Source organism: Notolepis coatsorum, assembly GCF_963971535.1.
Source record: "Notolepis coatsorum genome assembly, chromosome: 1".
NCBI lineage: Eukaryota > Metazoa > Chordata > Actinopteri > Aulopiformes > Paralepididae > Notolepis > Notolepis coatsorum.
The window spans coordinates 309,364,775-309,381,776 of NC_140165.1; the positions used below are offsets into that span (position 1 = coordinate 309,364,775).

The 17,002-nt window shown below is 45.6% G+C and overlaps 1 protein-coding gene across 1 annotated transcript in view; it reads left to right on the top strand.

Moving 5' to 3' along the window:
* Nucleotides 1–14,268: 14,268 nt before the first annotated feature.
* Nucleotides 14,269–17,002, top strand: part of LOC311225928 (lysosome membrane protein 2-like) — a gene marked incomplete at both ends in the record, with an annotated part of 12,011 nt that continues 9,277 nt past the window's right edge. The window contains one exon of the mRNA XM_084311319.1: nucleotides 14,269–15,938. Within this exon, the coding sequence (XP_084167445.1) occupies nucleotides 14,269–15,938 (1,670 nt within the window). The remainder of the gene's footprint in view (nucleotides 15,939–17,002) is intronic.

Sequence of the window (17,002 nt, forward strand, 5' to 3'; positions counted from 1 at the left end):
GATGTTATCGGTGCGACATTAGCGGACAGACATTAACAGACAGATAATACAATAAAGAGTTGGAGTAAAATAAAATGAAATATGAGCCAAGCACAATAGAATAATATAATTATGAAATAAAATATAGGCCAGAGCTGTACAACTGTAAATAAGAGGTTGAATCAAATGAGATGGGATAAAAACTAAATGAAATATAGGGGGTGTTAATGTAACATGAATGAATCAATCTGGTTAATCTCCTGTAATACTACAACTATCTCAGCATAGCTTTGCCGATCCGATCCCTTTTTTTATCTTATCCTCAGGTTGGCTAAATCTAGCATACTTCCCAAACCTTGCCCACATACCCCACCCGCCATCCACTTGTTCGCACACTGTATCATTAGTTACTTACTTACTTACGCCTGCTACCCCTTCTGGGGCATAGGCCGTCAACAAGTGATCTCGAAGCATCTCTGTCTTGAGCTGTTCTCTCCAGTTGGTTCCAGGTCATCTTCATGGTCTTGGTGTCTGCCTCCAGGTCTCTGCGCCATGTGTTTCTCGGGCGGCCCCTTTTCCGCTTGCCCTGCGGGTTCCATGTTAGGGCTCGTCTGGTGATGGTACTTGCGGGCTTTCGCAGGGTGTGGCCTATCCAGCGCCATCTGCGTTTCTTAATTTCTTCTTCTGCGGGCAGCTGGTTTGTTCTCTGCCAGAGTTTGCAGTTGCTGATGGTGTCTGGCCATCGGATGTGGATGATCTTCCGCAGGCAGCTGTTAATGAAGACCTGCACTTTCCTGATGGTTGCAGCTGTAGTTCTCCACGTCTCTGCTCCGTATAGTAGGACTGCCTTAACGTTGGTGTTAAAGAATCTGACTTTGGTGTTGGAAGTCAGTTCTTTTGAGCTCCAGATGTTCCGTAATTGCACGAATGCTGTACATGCTTTCCTTATTCGTGCTCTAACGTCAGCATCTGTGCCGCCCTGCTTGTCAATAACACTGCCAAGGTAGGTAAAGGCTTCAACTTCTTCCAAAGCCTCGCCATCCAGCATGATTGCATTGGTGTTGTTTGCTGCATTGGTCTTGAGGATCTTAGTCTTGCCTTTGTGGATGTTGAGTCCCACTTGCGCGTTAGTGGATGCCACGTTGTTGGTCTTCTCCTGCATCTGTTGTTGGGTGTGCGACAGTAGTGCCAAATCGTCAGCATAGTCCAAGTCATCCAATTGCGTCCAAGGTGTCCACTGAATCCCGTACCTTCTCTGTGCTGTGGAGGTCTTCATTATCCAGTCAATGGCCAGCAGGAAGAGGAAGGGCGAGAGCAGACAACCTTGTCTGACCCCGGTCCTCATTTGGAATGCCTCTGTGAGCTGCCCTCCATGGACCACCTTACATGTCAGTCCCTCATAGGAGTTCCTGATGATGGAAACAATCTTGGTCGGCACCCCGTAATGTCGGAGAAGCTTCCAGAGGGTCTCTCTGTCTAGGCTGTCAAAGGCTTTCTCATAGTCCACAAAGTTTATGTACAGGGGCGAGTTCCACTCTATCGACTGCTCCACGATGATGCGCAGCACTGCAATTTGGTCTGTGCAGGATCGGTCCTTGCGGAAACCAGCTTGCTCATCGCGGAGTTGTGCATCGATGAGGTCCTTCATCCTGTTCAAGATGACTCTGTTAAAAACTTTCCCTGGCACTGATAGCAGTGTGATCCCTCTGTAATTTGTGCAATTGCTAAGGTCGCCTTTCTTTGGGACCTTGATGAGATAGCCCTCTTTCCAATCTCCTGGCACGTCTTTTTCCTCCCATATCTTCATGAAGAGTGGGTGGAGCATCTTCACCGTGGTTTCTATATCTGACTTCAGTGCCTCCGCAGGGATGTTGTCTGGTCCTGCAGCCTTTCCGTTCCTCAGCTGCTTGATAGCCTTCCTAATTTCTTCCCTGGTTGGTGCGTTGCAGGCTATAGGTAGGTCTGTGTCAGCCTGTGCGATGTCTGGTGGGTTCTGTGGTGCTGGCCGGTTTAGAAGTTCTTCAAAATACTCGATCCATCTGTTCTTCTGTTGCTCCTCTCCCATTGTTATCGGTCTTCCCTCTTTGTCCTTCACAGGTCGTTCTGGTTTGCTGTACTTTCCTGCCAGCTTCTTGGTAATGCTGTACAGTTCTCTCATATTCCCCTCTCTTGCTGCTTGCTCTGCCTCTGTTGCCAGGTCATCCATATACCTTCGCTTGTCTGCTCTGATGCTCTTCTTTACTAGCTTGTTTCCTTCTGCATACCTTTCTTGTGCCTTGGCCTTCTCTGCTCTTGTCCGGCTGTTGTTCACTGCCGCCTTCTTCTCCCTCCTCTCTTGGATCTTTCGCAGACTGTCCCCTGAGATCCACTCCTTGTGCTGGTGCTTCTTGGGGCCAAGGGGTGCAGCAAGGAAGTATTTTAGGACCACTTTTATTTCTTTTATATATCAATGACATGAAAACTGCATGTGATTGTAAACTGTTTTTATTTGCGGACGATGCTGCACTCATGGTCTCCCATCAGGACAAAAGAGAAGTAGAGAGGTCACTCAGTCTAGAGCTTGTCAAGATCAGTCATTGGCTGGTCGAAAACAGGTTATCCCTACACCTGGGTAAAACCGAAGCTATCCTTTTTGGCTCGGCCATACAACTTAAGAGGTCTCCTGGGTTCAAGGTAGTGGTAGGAGATATCGAGTTAACAGCAAAGGAGGAAGTCACATACTTAGGATGTATTTTGGACAACACCTTATCAGGGGTGAGCATGGCACAAAAGGTGGTCACAAAGATCAATCAGAGAATAAAATGTCTCTGTAGAGTGTCCACCTATATTAACAGGTCAGCAATGGAAGTCCTGGCAGGGGCACTGATCCAATGTCATTATGACTATGCATGCACCTCCTGGTACACTGGCATCATAGTAGCACTGAAAGGTAGGCTACAGACAGCTCAGAACAAATTAGTTAGAATGATTTAAAAACTCCATCCCAGGACTTACCTTACACAGACACATTTAACAGCCTCAAAAGGGTCTCTCAAATAAAACTCAACATAACACATAGGATACTCGGGAATACTGTCCCTCAGTACCTCAGTGGATATTTTAACATGGTAAGGGATGTACACGCCACCAGGGGGAGCACTACATCGTCCCAGTGAGATGCAATAGGAAAATAGGCCAAAACGCATTCCTATATTCAGCAGCAGTACAATGGAATAGCCTACCAATGGAGTTGAAGACCATAAGCCCCTTCTCCACTTTTAAATTAGCTATAAAGAGGTGGATCATAAGTAGCAGAAGCTGGGAGTAGTGAACAAAGGGTTTTAATATGTGTTGTTCCTTTTTTATTCTTTTATTGTCTATAAAATGGAATATTATTGTATGTATTTTTTTGTTTTTATACCACACATCCTGACATACAGACACTACAAACACCCACGTCCACACACCAGTACATAAATCCACTGACACCAATGATGAAGGACCACAATGGAAACAAGCCTATGGCTTTATTGTGTTTTATGAAATCCTATTGGTAAATGGAGAAAATGTATACCTGTTTTCATATTGTGATCAAATGTATATGTGTGATTTTCCATTCTAAACCAATAAACTATTCAATCAATCAAAAACGTCCTGGCAGGTAGACGTTACTGCCTCTTTTATCTCCTTCCAACTGTTCTCCAGGGTGCACTCGTCCTCTTCCAACAGCTCCTGTAAAACATGGAACTTGTTGCTGAGTGTTACTCTGAACTCTTCCAGCTTACTGGCATCTCTCAAGGAAGCTGTGTTGTACCTGTGTCGTGTGTTGTATGTGCCGACATCCAGTTCTTTCTCAGCTTCAGCTTCAGGCTGGCTACGACAAGGTGGTGGTCTGAAGCCACATCTGCTCCTCTCTTTACTCTTTTTTTTTTTTTATTGGACTTTTTCCCCCTCCATTTTCCTCCGATTTTCTCCCATCCCAATGTTAGTCGTATGCCAATTCCCAGTCCCTTCCTGGTCGCTGCGCTTTACCCCCCAGAGTCAGATCATTTGGGAGAGTGGAGGCTACCACGTGCTTCCTCCGACACACGTCCAGCCAATCACCGCTTCTTTTCACCTGGCAGCGCGGATTCTCATTGAGAGGGCGTAGCGTGTGGGAGGACCACACTATCCCCCTCACGTCCAATCCGCGCTTAGCAGGCGCCCCGACCGAACTGTAGGAGTCGCTGTTTACAACGACCCGGACCCACCCCGCCAGCTTCTCCCACCCTCTGATACAGCCAATTGTATCAGTGCAGACGGCCATCCTCTCTTTACTCTTATATCCTGCATGGACCTCCTGAATTTCTTGCTGATACAGACGTGGTCAATCTGATTCTTGGTTATGTGGTCTGGCGATACCCAAGTGGCCTTATGGATGTTCTTATGGGGAAAAACACTGCCGCCAATGACCAAGTTGTTCATAGCGCACAGGTCCGCCAGCCTCTCCCCTAATCCCAATCCGTGTCTTCCCATTATTTCTTCGTACCCCCTGTTGTCACTTCCGATCTTGGCATTAAGGTCTCCCATCAGGATTGTGATGTCTCTCTCTGGGTGCTTTTCTATAATGGACTGCAGTCTGTTGTAGAACTGATCTTTGTCTGCTTCCTCGCTGTCATTGGTAGGAGCGTAGCACTGTATGATGTTCATATTGATCCTCTTCTTCTTGGTTCGAAAGGATGCAGTGATGATCCTTGGACCATGGGCTTCCCATCCTATGAGCGATGTCTGTGCTGTTTTAGATAGCATCAGTGCTACTCCTTGGGTGTGGGAGACATTGTCCTCTTTGTGTCCGGAGTACAGCAGTAACTCTCCTGAGGCCAGTCGTTTCTGTCCGGACTGTGTCCATCTTGTCTTGCTTATTCCGAGCAGCGTGAGATTATAGTTCCTCATCGCTGCTGCTACTTGAAATGTCTTACCCGTCTCATACATGGTTCTCACGTTCCACGTACCGATATGGGCAGCCCTGGACGAAAGAAGGGTGATCGGCCGTGTGGCTTCCAGAGACTTCTGGCTTTCACCACATGGTGTCATAGACCTTCTTATCGAATACCCTTCTCTTCCACTGTATCATACTGTCTAAGATAAGATAAGATAAGATAAGTGTCATAGCAGCATGAGGGAGGGGGGGGGTACAGGTATGGGCAGGGTAATAGTAGAAAGACATAAATATAGGCAATACAATTATAGTAAAGATAGAAATAAGCATTGTAAACAATATACCACTACTTTGTTCGTCTTTCGTAATTTATCTTTCATAAATGTTTTTTTTTTACATTCAAAACCTCCCACTCCGCTCAAAGTGACATGTCCCTGCTACGTGGAGCAAGGAGGGACACACAATTTTGTCTGCGTTGTAGAGTGGAAGATACCATTTATAGATGTATTTTAGTATTGAGAATATTTAAGCATGTTCTGATGATATGTACGGTATTATTTTAATGTATTTTTAATGTAGTTCTTCTAACCTTTATTTATACAGGGACGATTTATAGAGAGCCCTGTGACATCTGGGAAGAGATCCCACTGCATGGACACTTAGTAGCCACCAGATGGAGGTAGAGCTACTAACTTTCCTTGTCTCTACACACATAAAGGGAAAAGATAGGGAGGCTTGACTGAGGAACTCCCGGAACAAACTGCATGGAAACTGAAACCCCAAAGAAATACTTGGCTTGGGAAAGGGAAACTGAGAGCTACCAGGCTTATTTGGTTTCGTATTTTGGGGATTTCCACAACATGATCAATATTGGTTTATGTTTATTTACAAAGCGCTCCTAAATGATCAATTACACCACCATTAGACCTCAATGTAGGAGCTTATCAAACACGTTTTCCGGACTGGAACCCGGCCAATTTTCCACCATCGACTCAATACACACCTCTTCAAATAATATCTGAAAGGATATCTCAATACTATGCTACTATACTTATACTACTACCAGGGCCGCCTCAGGGGGTGTGCGAGCAGTGCGGTCGCACAGGGCCTCGCGGGAAGGGGGGCCTCGCAAAAAAAAAAATGTATTTATTTTTTTATTTTTTGCGAGGCCCCCCTTCCCGCGAGGCCCTTTTTCATCACAGACCTAAAATCTAGTTTTGCTTATATGCTTATATATTTCACATTAGACACGTTTGTAGAATGTGTCTGACTTGTTCCTGCCTCTGCGGCTCTGCAGACTGCAGTGTTCCGGTTTCTGCGGCTTTGCTGCTCTACAGATTTTAGGATAGTGTTTCCGGGCTCTTCTCGGACACACGAGGTACAGGGATGATCTAATTCAGCGCTATTCAGAGGAGCGAGGCGAGTGGATGTCTTTTCAAAAGAAGGAGAAGAGAACTTGTGAGCAGATAAATCTGTTAGGCAGCAATACGCCGAAAGGTGTCCAGTCTGCCGGAAAGTACTCGAAGAAGAAGAAGAAGAAATTACACCGTGGGCCAAGAAAGTCTCCTTCCAACTTTACCATTGGCGCCGCGTTGATACTGCGTTATGGTGAGTCAACCTATGATTATATTCCCGCCGTGGACCTGACCTATCTCTCTTTCTCTCTCTCTGGAGCCAAACTGGTCGACTAGCTAATATAGTACTACTAGTAGCTAACGGTGTGTGCCTGGTGAGAGCACCTGGCTGTATGTAGCCGCATAGCTTGCAGAACGCAGAAGCAAGCTATGCGGCTACATACAGCCAGGTGCCTGATTGAGCTAACTGTTAGCCAGTTAGCTGTTTAGCGTCAGCTGGGAACGTTCGTTTGATGCTATCAGTTAGCCTTGAGAATAGCAGGCCCTGGCACTCTGACTACGACATCATCTTTGACAGAAGATGTAGTCGGGCCTGCACCATGACAAGGCTCTGGCCATAGCTTATTTGTCCCAACAGCGAGAGGCCTTTCGTCAACGTGGAGACCTGTGTTGCGGCCTTTCGCCCTGCGTTCCTTTTGTGCAGGTAAGATTAATGAAAATGTCATGACATTACCCCACTCTTCCTTCCTTCCCCTCCCGAATGTTGTTAATAACGATGTTTTTTTCCAGGCAAAACATATGCTACTTCACAACATTTGGAGATACGACATGTGCTGTGTGTGAATGGTCGTTTGTGTAGCTTGGGTAGCGTTGGGCCGTTGGCCAAAGCTGTGTGTGGCCTGGTGTCACATTACCTGGCTAGCCTATTTAGCTGATGTCGGCCATTGGCTCCTTGCTGCTTTGGTTTCTCTGGTATAGACCCTCTTCTTGTTGGATTTAAGTGTTGATCTTTGTCCTTTTGGATCTCTCATACATGCTCTAGTCTCACTCTAACACACACACACATGACAAACACACATGTTCTCTCTCTCTCTCTCTTTCTAACACACACAGTCTGCCTATGGCGGCCTTTCTCGATGGCTAGGCTGTGCTCAAGGATCTTCAGTCACAGTGCTCAGGTATTCTGCCACTGTGTACTCTCTGTTTAGGGCCAAATAGCATTTCAATTTCTTTCCAATGTGTCTCTCTCTCTCTCTCTCTCTCTCTCTCTCTCTCTCTCTCTCTCTCTCTCTCTCTCTCTCTCTCTCTCTCTCTCTCTCTCTCTCTCTTGGATTTAAGTGTTGATCTTTGTCCTTTTGAATCTCTCATACATGCTCTAGTCTCTCTCTAACACACACACACATGACAAACACACATGTTCTCTCTCTCTCTCTCTCTCTCTTTCTAACACACACAGTCTGCCTATGGTGGCCTTTCTCGATGGCTAGGCTGTGCTCAAGGATCTTCAGTCACAGTGCTCAGGTATTCTGCCACTGTGTACTCTCTGTTTAGGGCCAAATAGCATTTCAATTTCTTTCCAATGTGTCTCTCTCTCTCTCTCTCTCTCTGTACACTGTATATTGACTGTAGAACGGGAGCTCTCTCTCGCTCTCTCTTTTGCTATATGTTGACTGTATCATGCCCCGCCTCGGGCAGCGCTATTATTTAAGAATATGTTGACCCCCTTCCCAAATTTTTTTCTTCTAATACCAGGTGTGCAATACGCATTTTCCCAGGCGGTGGCGCCTCTTGTAAGAAGTGGTCATCGTGGAGCCAGGGCTTGTCCAGCTGCACGTCCGCTAATTTAATATAATGATACTAGTGACATTTTTTTAACTCTGTCAAAATAAACGAGCTGTGTAACCAGGTCAATTGGCCATTGTTTATTATTATTATTGGGGTTTGAAATGTCACCAAATCCTGTTTATTATTTTATTACGGATTGAAATGTTATCAAATCCTGTTTACAAATGTTTACAAGTGGTTATTATTATTTATTATTTCTTTATACCAAAGGCACTTTTATTTGAACGTAACTTGGAAAGTTCACGTTCAAGAGTGTAGCACTTCCGGGTCAGGTATTCGCGCGTGTTAGGAGCAGCCTTCCGGTTTGGGTTCAGTTTACGACACGAACTGAACGTGGAGATATGTGTATTACTGTGGCGCGCCGCACTATTGTGTTTCATACTGTTGTATATATTTTGTATAAGAATTGAATGTCGATAATAATTGCTTGCTAGTGTTGTGACGAACGGTGTGGTTATATAATATGCACAATTGAAGGTCTTAGTCGGTGTATTTCACCGAGGCAATATAGTCATTAGTGTTCTCTGTCCACAGACGTGATTGAGAGCACACATGTGACGCTGTTTTCCTATTGTGGCAATTCCACCATTCGTTTCCATGCAGGTATGTGTTTATTGTGCCTTAATATGTGTTTATTGTGCAATATATTGTTTATGGAAGTTTACGACACGAACTCAACGTGGAGATGTGATTGAGAGCACACATGTGACGCTGTTTTCCTATTGTGGCAATTCCACCATTCGTTTCCATGCAGGTGGCCTCCATTGCAGCCCACTTCAATAAATGATTGAACAGTGTTCCCGTGTGCCGACTCATCCCTAAGCCTCTCACACAAAGAACACAACGCAGGAAAAGATTCACGGGCAGAACGTCCGTTACATTGATGCCGGGACCCGGATAAAGATCAAAGAAAGGAGAACGTTATCAAATCGTTCACCGGGGAGCTGCAGACCACAGCTTAACTCCACAGTCAACCAACACAGCCTCATCAGTGGTGAGACGCTGCCATCTAGTGGCCGGTGATAAAACTTTTCACCCTACGTGGTTCAGTGGAGAAGCACAGTGAACAGGACAATTGAAGAAAGGAGAAAAATGTCAGGTGGTTCCATGGACCGCGCCCAGGTAAGCCAGTGGGCTGATGAACAGTTAAGTGTGCAGTTCACTGATTGGGCTGACATGGACAAGGACAATTGGAATAGTGGAAAAAGAAAGACAAAAAAGTCATGTAAATAATGTTACCATTGAATGTGTAAGAAATTTAGTTATTGTCATTGTATATAATGTGAATGTTATTGATCTGTTTGGTCAATCCATTATTGCAATATAATTATTTCATTCATCAAAGTTTTTTTTCTACTACAGTATTGAGTATTCCAGTTTTTTTTTCTATTTAGTGTGGGATTCTGTTTCCTCTCGATACTCAGATGCTAGGGACCTGTTGCAGGAGTGATAGCTCAGGAACGAGTGTGAGGGATGGAGCTAGAGCCTGGAGCACTAGAGACCCGGTTAGATTTTTTTTCTCTTAGTAGGTGTCTATCATTTCTTTAATAAGTGCCAAGAATGGTGTGGCATATCAGGCGTCGTGCTGGTCTAAGGGAATTCTGAGACTTGATCAATCTTTTTTATTCTCTGAACCTCTTTTGGGGGTGACTTTTGAGTCGACTAGGGGACTGGGTCCTTGTATCTTGTGCCAGTTTGGGTCAGTGATAGACTACCTATATATTTTTTTTTCTTTTTATGTCCCCCTTGCTCTGCTGACACAGGATGTTGGTGAAATTTCAGGAGGGGTGAATGTAACCAGGTCAATTGGCCATTGTTTATTATTATTATTGGGGTTTGAAATGTCACCAAATCCTGTTTATTCTTTTATTACGGATTGAAATGTTATCAAATCCTGTTTACAAATGTTTACAAGTGGTTATTATTATTTATTATTTCTTTATACCAAAGGCACTTTTATTTGAACGTAACTTGGAAAGTTCACGTTCAAGAGTGTAGCACTTCCGGGTCAGGTATTCGCGCGTGTTAGGAGCAGCCTTCCGGTTTGGGTTCAGTTTACGACACGAACTCAACGTGGAGGTATGTGTATTACTGTGGCGCGCCGCACTATTGTGTTTCATACTGTTGTATATATTTTGTATAAGAATTGAATGTCGATAATAATTGCTTTCTAGTGTTGTGACGAACGGTGTGGTTATATAATATGCACAATTGAAGGTCTTAGTCGGTGTATTTCACCGAGGCAATATAGTCATTAGTGTTCTCTGTCCACAGACGTGATTGAGAGCACACATGTGACGCTGTTTTCCTATTGTGGCAATTCCACCATTCGTTTCCATGCAGGTATGTGTTTATTGTGCCTTAATATGTGTTTATTGTGCAATATATTGTTTATGGAAGTTTACGACACGAACTCAACGTGGAGATGTGATTGAGAGCACACATGTGACGCTGTTTTCCTATTGTGGCAATTCCACCATTCGTTTCCATGCAGGTGGCCTCCATTGCAGCCCACTTCAATAAATGATTGAACAGTGTTCCCGTGTGCCGACTCATCCCTAAGCCTCTCACACAAAGAACACAATGCAGGAAAAGATTCACGGGCAGAACGTCCGTTACAGCTGCATAAGCATAATAAACTGTAAGCGACATATAGTTTGCACTGTCTTTTTTCTATTATAATGTGCCTCTCGAGACTCGGGTCCATAACACATAACAGATCAGTCATTTGATCAGGGACGCGAGAAGTCTGCGGGGAGTGTGGGTGCTGAGATATCGATCGTTTTTGATTATTTTTTTTTTTTTTTATATAATTTTCTTTTTATATAAAATATATATATTATATAATTATACTTGTAGTTGTATTGTCTGCGAGACATCGCCACCACGCAACACGTCAAAATGCTCGCTATCTGGAAACAGCTCCACTGTCTGTCAGTCATAACCAACACTCTCGTTCACTAGGATACTATGATGAATTGAAAATGGGGGACGGTCCCTGATGTAAACAAGACGAAAGTCTTTCTCTGGTCTGCATCCCCTTAACAATTGTATGTATTGAGCTGTACTGTACTGTACCCATTCTGCAATCTGTTAATAAACTTTTCAATCAAACTTTTCAATCAAAACAGCTGCCCAACTCCGCGCTCTGAGCGTTGATGCACACATCACAGCCCAGTTTACCCCACCTGGCTGTTGCGCCCATAGATATGTATAGAACACTAGATAGCTTAAGGCGGAGTCACCAGCGTCACTGAACCGCCGCCATCTTGCTCCAGTTAGCCTTGAGTGAGAGTGAGTGAGCTGCACAGACAAAAATACTCATAACTCGCTGAAATATTGACGGATTTACAAACGGGTTGGTTTGCTATAAACATCAAATATGTAGTTATGATACTGCATACTTATAAAAAAAAAAAAAAAAAAATTTTACAAACTGCTTGAATCATAGCCACGTTAATAATGCTTGTAATAAACCAAACCGTGAAGGTGGAGAAGAAGAGTAGGGTAAGTGAGGGGAAGGGGAGTAAGAGGAAGAAAGCGAGGGGAGATAGCTTGAGTGGGTCAGAGGATGAGGGCAGAGGGAAGGATTTTGTAGAAGGGTTGAATGTAGTGGTGCGATTTGAGGGAGGAGACGGAGTTGGGGAAATAGAGCAGAGTATATTATCTGATCTCATTGAACTGGAGTTAGGAGAGGTAAGGTACGCAAGGGTGTTAGACGATGGGAACTTGTTTATAGGATGTGTAAGTGTAGTGCAGGTAGAGAAGGCAAGGGAAATAGAGAGCATTGGCCAGGTGAATGTCAGTAGAGTAGTGATAGTAGGGGAGAAAAGGGATGGTGGTTGCAAGGGGGTGATTAGTGGTATTCCAATTAAGGTTAGTGAAGTGCAGCTGTTGGGAGAGTTGGGAAGTGATGAACGTAATGGGAAAGTTAAGAGTGTAGAAATGATGAAGAGAGGGGCAGAGAAGGAGGTGACAGGGACGATAGTCATTCAGTTTGAGGGTGAGGTTAGTCCGAAAGTGATATTTTTAGGGTTTTTGGCATATAGGGTTAGGGAGTTTGGACATATAGCTAAGTTGTGTAGGAAGGGGCAGAGATGTGGTAGATGTAGTGGGGAGCATAAGTAAGGGGTGTGTGAACAGGGAGTGGAGCCGAGGTGTTGTAGTTGTGGTGGGAAGCATAGTGTAGGGTATTGGGGTTGTGAGGCGATGAAGCGAGAGGTAGTGGTCCAGCATGTGAGGGAAGGTAGGATTTCATATGCAGAGGCAGCTAGGAAGGTAGGACAGGGACAGCAAGACAAGGGACAGGGGTTTAGGGAAGGGCAGTTGGCAGTGAGGATAGTGCAGGAGGATCAGGGAAAGCAAGATAGGGGACAGGGTTTTAGGAAAGGGCATCTGACAGTAGAGGAAGTACAGGAGGAGAAAAGGAGGGTGTGGGGGGAAAAGTTGGATATAGTGGCCTTTGTGGCAGGAGTAGTGATTACAACAGCGACGGTTAGTGGTAGGACAGATAGGACCAAGTTGGTAGTGCAAGCAGCAGTGGGACACTTGGTTATGGAGGGGTTGACAGTGGAGGATGTTATAAGGGAGTTAAAGAGGGTGGCTGATCAAGTAGAGTTAGAGAAGGGGGGTGTGAGTGAGCGGGTAGTTCAGAGCCAGGCCACGGGAGGTGAAGCATGTATCGTGGAGGGGGACTCAGTCAGGGGGAAGCAGCGTTAGCTGCACTCCAGGATGGTGAACGCAGAAGGGACAGTATGGGAGGTAAAGGGGGCCAGAAGATGGCGGTATTGTAAAGTTACGATCGTGTCAAGCTAGAGGAAGTGGCGGTAATGCACCCTGAAGGATGTGCCAACTGCCAATAAATCAAACGAAGAAGAAGAAGAAGAAGAAGAAGAAGAAGAAGAAGAAGAAGAAGAAGAAGAAGAAGAAGAAGAAGAAGAAGAAGAAGAAGAAGAAGAAGAAGAAGAAGAAGAAGAAGAAGAAGAAGAAGAAGAAGAAGAAGAAGAAGAAGAAGAAGAAGAAATGGATTGTACAGTAGGTGGCGGTATGCGCCTTTTGTGGTCGCGATCTGCCATTAAACCATTGAAGAAGATGAAAAAGAACGCATCGCTCCCGAAACCACGGTTATCCACTGACTTGAGCAGCTAGACTAAAATGTCAGAGGTTTGGAACTAAGCATTTTAAAATAGAAAAGTCAAGCCAGTCCAACAGCCACTGCAATGTTTGCAAGGAGGACATTCCGCGTGGAGGAAAAACTCATGAAGCAGCAGGCTGGAGGCAGAGTTTTTAGACTAACTTTTCACCTGGATAACGTCAATTATTTGCTGTGACTGAGGATTATCGTCTGCGTTTCAGACCAGAATGGAGCAAATCATTATGTAAGTCGAACACTGAATGTATACTAATGTGCAAACATATATTGAAACTTTAAATATTTCTCATATGAAGCACATTTCTCAGGGTGAATGTAATAATAAGAGCCGCTGCGCTCGCGCCCCTCGAGGGACTAGCTATTAGGCAACAGAGGGGCTTGTCTTGCTCCGCCAGTTTCTGACAAAAATGCGTCAAAATTGATTACTAATGTGAAAGATCGGATCGGGAACGATCGGGATCGGTAGATATTTAAAATCACATGATCGGGATCGGATCGGGAGCAAAAAAAGGCGATCAGGACATCCCTAGTGTAAACGCAACATGGCGTATTACTGCCCTCCTCAGTTCTATACTATGCCCACAATTTTGGGGACAGCCTTATCAAACATATTATTTATATTATTCAAATGGTCTTTTGTGATGTCACAGTATGATGTCATAATCAAACATTCTAGAACATTTGTGATGTCACAGTATGATGTCATAATAGACATTCTAGAACATTTGTAATGTCACAGTATGATGTAATAATCAAACATTCTAGAACATTTGTGTATAATCAACAATTATCTCAAAATATCTCATTGTGCATCTTGAAACAGTACTGAACAGATAGACTAAACAACATAGATTGAAGCCTGCATTTCTCAACCAAGGTGCCTTGCCTACCGGTTTGCTGTGGAAAGAGACCATACAGAGAGTGTAATTTCATAAGTTCTCCCCATGCTCGGGACTGACACCGTTATAGTTACCGTTAGTTTTAGGTATTTCTGAAACTAAAGTTGTTAGGCTGATAGGAAAGCCACTGTCACCATCGACATGACTAGGAGATACTGTGCCATTTACGCCACCGGGATTGTCTGCGCTCACCTCCTGATCGCGGGCATCGCCTTGGCCGTAGCTCAAGTCTTCCAAACAATGATCAACAGCCGGTTAAAAAAGGAAATGACTTTGACGGAGAAGAGCCGAGTGTTTGAGGTGTGGAAGAATCCGCCGCCGCCCGTTTACATGGAGTTTTATTTCTTCAACGTGACGAACCCAGAGGTGTTTTTGGCTGGCGAGGGCAAGGCCAAGGTCAAACAGATCGGGCCCTATACTTACAGGGAATACAGACCCAGGGAAAATGTGACTTTCCTAGAAAACGGGACCAAGGTATTCGCCCTGAACCCCAAGAGCTTCGTCTTTGTCCCTGGGAAGTCGGCAGGCAACCCAGAGGTGGACGTCGTCAGGACAGTCAACATCCCAGTTGTGGCGTTAATGAATTACTTAATGATAATTGATACAAACATTGGTACGATCTCCTTACGTAGATTACTCGCCATGCTGTACGGGAAGCATCTGAACATCTTCATGGAGCACACCGTCCACGAAGTGCTGTGGGGCTTCAAGAATCCCCTCTCTCAAGCTCTCCCAGTGGACCACCCCTACCCAGTGGACGACCACTTTGGCCTAATGTGGAAGAAAAACGGAACACACGAAGGAGAGTTTGTGTTTCACACGGGAGAGCAGAACTACATGGACATCGGCAAGATTGACACGTGGAATGGCCTGAGTAAGATGACATGGTGGTCATCCAATCAGAGCAACATGATCAACGGAACAGACGGGACGGTCTTCCATCCTCTGCTGTCCAGGAATGAGCTGCTCTACATCTTCGCCGCTGACCTCTGCAGGTCTATCCATCTAGCCTACGTGGAGGATGTGGAAGTCAAGGGCATCCAGGCCTACCGCTTCGCCCCCCCCGCGGACGTGCTGATGAGCCCCACAGAGAACCCCACCAACGAGGGCTTCTGCGCGCTGGCCGGAGACTGCCTCGGCACTGGCGTGCTAAATGTCAGCGTTTGTCGTGAAGGAGCTCCCATCGTGGTGTCCTTCCCCCATTTCTACCAGGCGGACCCCAAATACATAAACGCTGTGGAGGGCCTCAGCCCCAACAAGGAGGATCACGAGACCTACCTCGACCTGCAGCCGACAACGGGGGTTCCCATCCGTGCCTGTAAGAGAGCCCAGCTCAATATCATTCTGCAAAGTGTCGATGGCTTCCTCTCAACCAGTAATATCAAGAAGACCATTTTCCCCATCATGTATGTGAATGAGAAGTCCACCATCGACGATGACTCAGCATCACAGATGAGGACTATGCTCCTGATTGTAACGCTGGTGTCTAACTTCCCGTTTCTCTTTGTGGGTATGGGTGTCATCCTGCTGTTGGTGCTCGTTGTTCTGGTCTGCCGAAACCGCCAGAAGAAGAATGAAGTAAAACGTATTGATTCTACTGAAGCTTTTGATTATTTTACTATGGCGGAGGACGAGACGGCTTACACTCAGGTCAGCGACAAGCCGGAGGAGCCTTCGGACTCTCACACCACCCAGCCCATGACGAACGGCGCCTACATGTCTCCAGTGGAGGCGCAGAAGTCCCGTGATGAAGACCGGGAGGATGCAACCCTCTCTGCGTGCCCTCCTGTCTTCCTGTCTCCGGCTGTTTCGTATGATGACCACAATAGAATAGAATACATAATAGAATAGAATAGAATCTTTATTGTCATTGTTGGTACAACGAAATTTAGTTTGGAGCATCACCACTGGCATACAAACATAAAATATAGCATGTGCAAAATAATAATGTCAATAATAATAATATAATAATATAGTATCAATGTCCCAATGTCCTCAATAATAATAATAATATTACTAGCGGGCCCGACTGGATGGCTCTATACCTTCGACCAGAGGGCAGCAGTTGAAAAAGATGGTGTGCTGGGTGGTACTGGTCCTGTAAGATGTTATTCACACGACGTAGGCAGTGGGAGGTGAAGACTGTGGAGATATCTGGGAGGCTAGCTCCAGTGATCCTCCTTGCAGCCTTGACCACTCTGTGGAGGGCCTCCTTCTCTGCCCTGATACAGCTGGAAAACCACACCAGTATTCCGTACGTGAGCACACTCTACTGCGCAGTGGTAGAAGTTGGCCATCAGTCCCTGTGGGAGTTTAGCCCATTTAAGCTTCCGCAGATAGAAGAGGCGTTGCTGTGCTTTCCCCACAGCAGAGGTAATGTTGATCCCCCAGGACAGGTCATCAGACATCGTCACGCCCAGAAACAAACATTTTTAAACCCTCTCCACCTCCTCATTTCCAATGAGGAGTGGAGAGTGGCTGAGGTCACCAGTCCTACGGAAATCAATGATCATTTCCTTGGTCTTCGTGGGGTTGAGAGCAAGGTTATGACCATCGCACCACTCCACTAGTCGCTTAACCTCCCTCCTGTATGAGGTCTCATCATTTCCTTTGATGAGGCCAAGTACTGTTGTGTCGTCTGCAAATTTGACTATGAGGTTAGATGGAGAGGAGGAACAACAGTCATGGGTGAAAAGTGTATAGAGAAGTGGGCTGAGTACACGCCCCTGAGGGGCCCCGGTGCCGGCCCCGGAGTGCTGGACGTCCCGCGATGATGACGGGGAGGTTGCGACCCTCTCTGCGCCACCCCCTGTCTCCCTGTCGCCGGCTGTCTCTGAGTGATGACCGGAGTGTTGAACGTCCCGTGATTAAGACG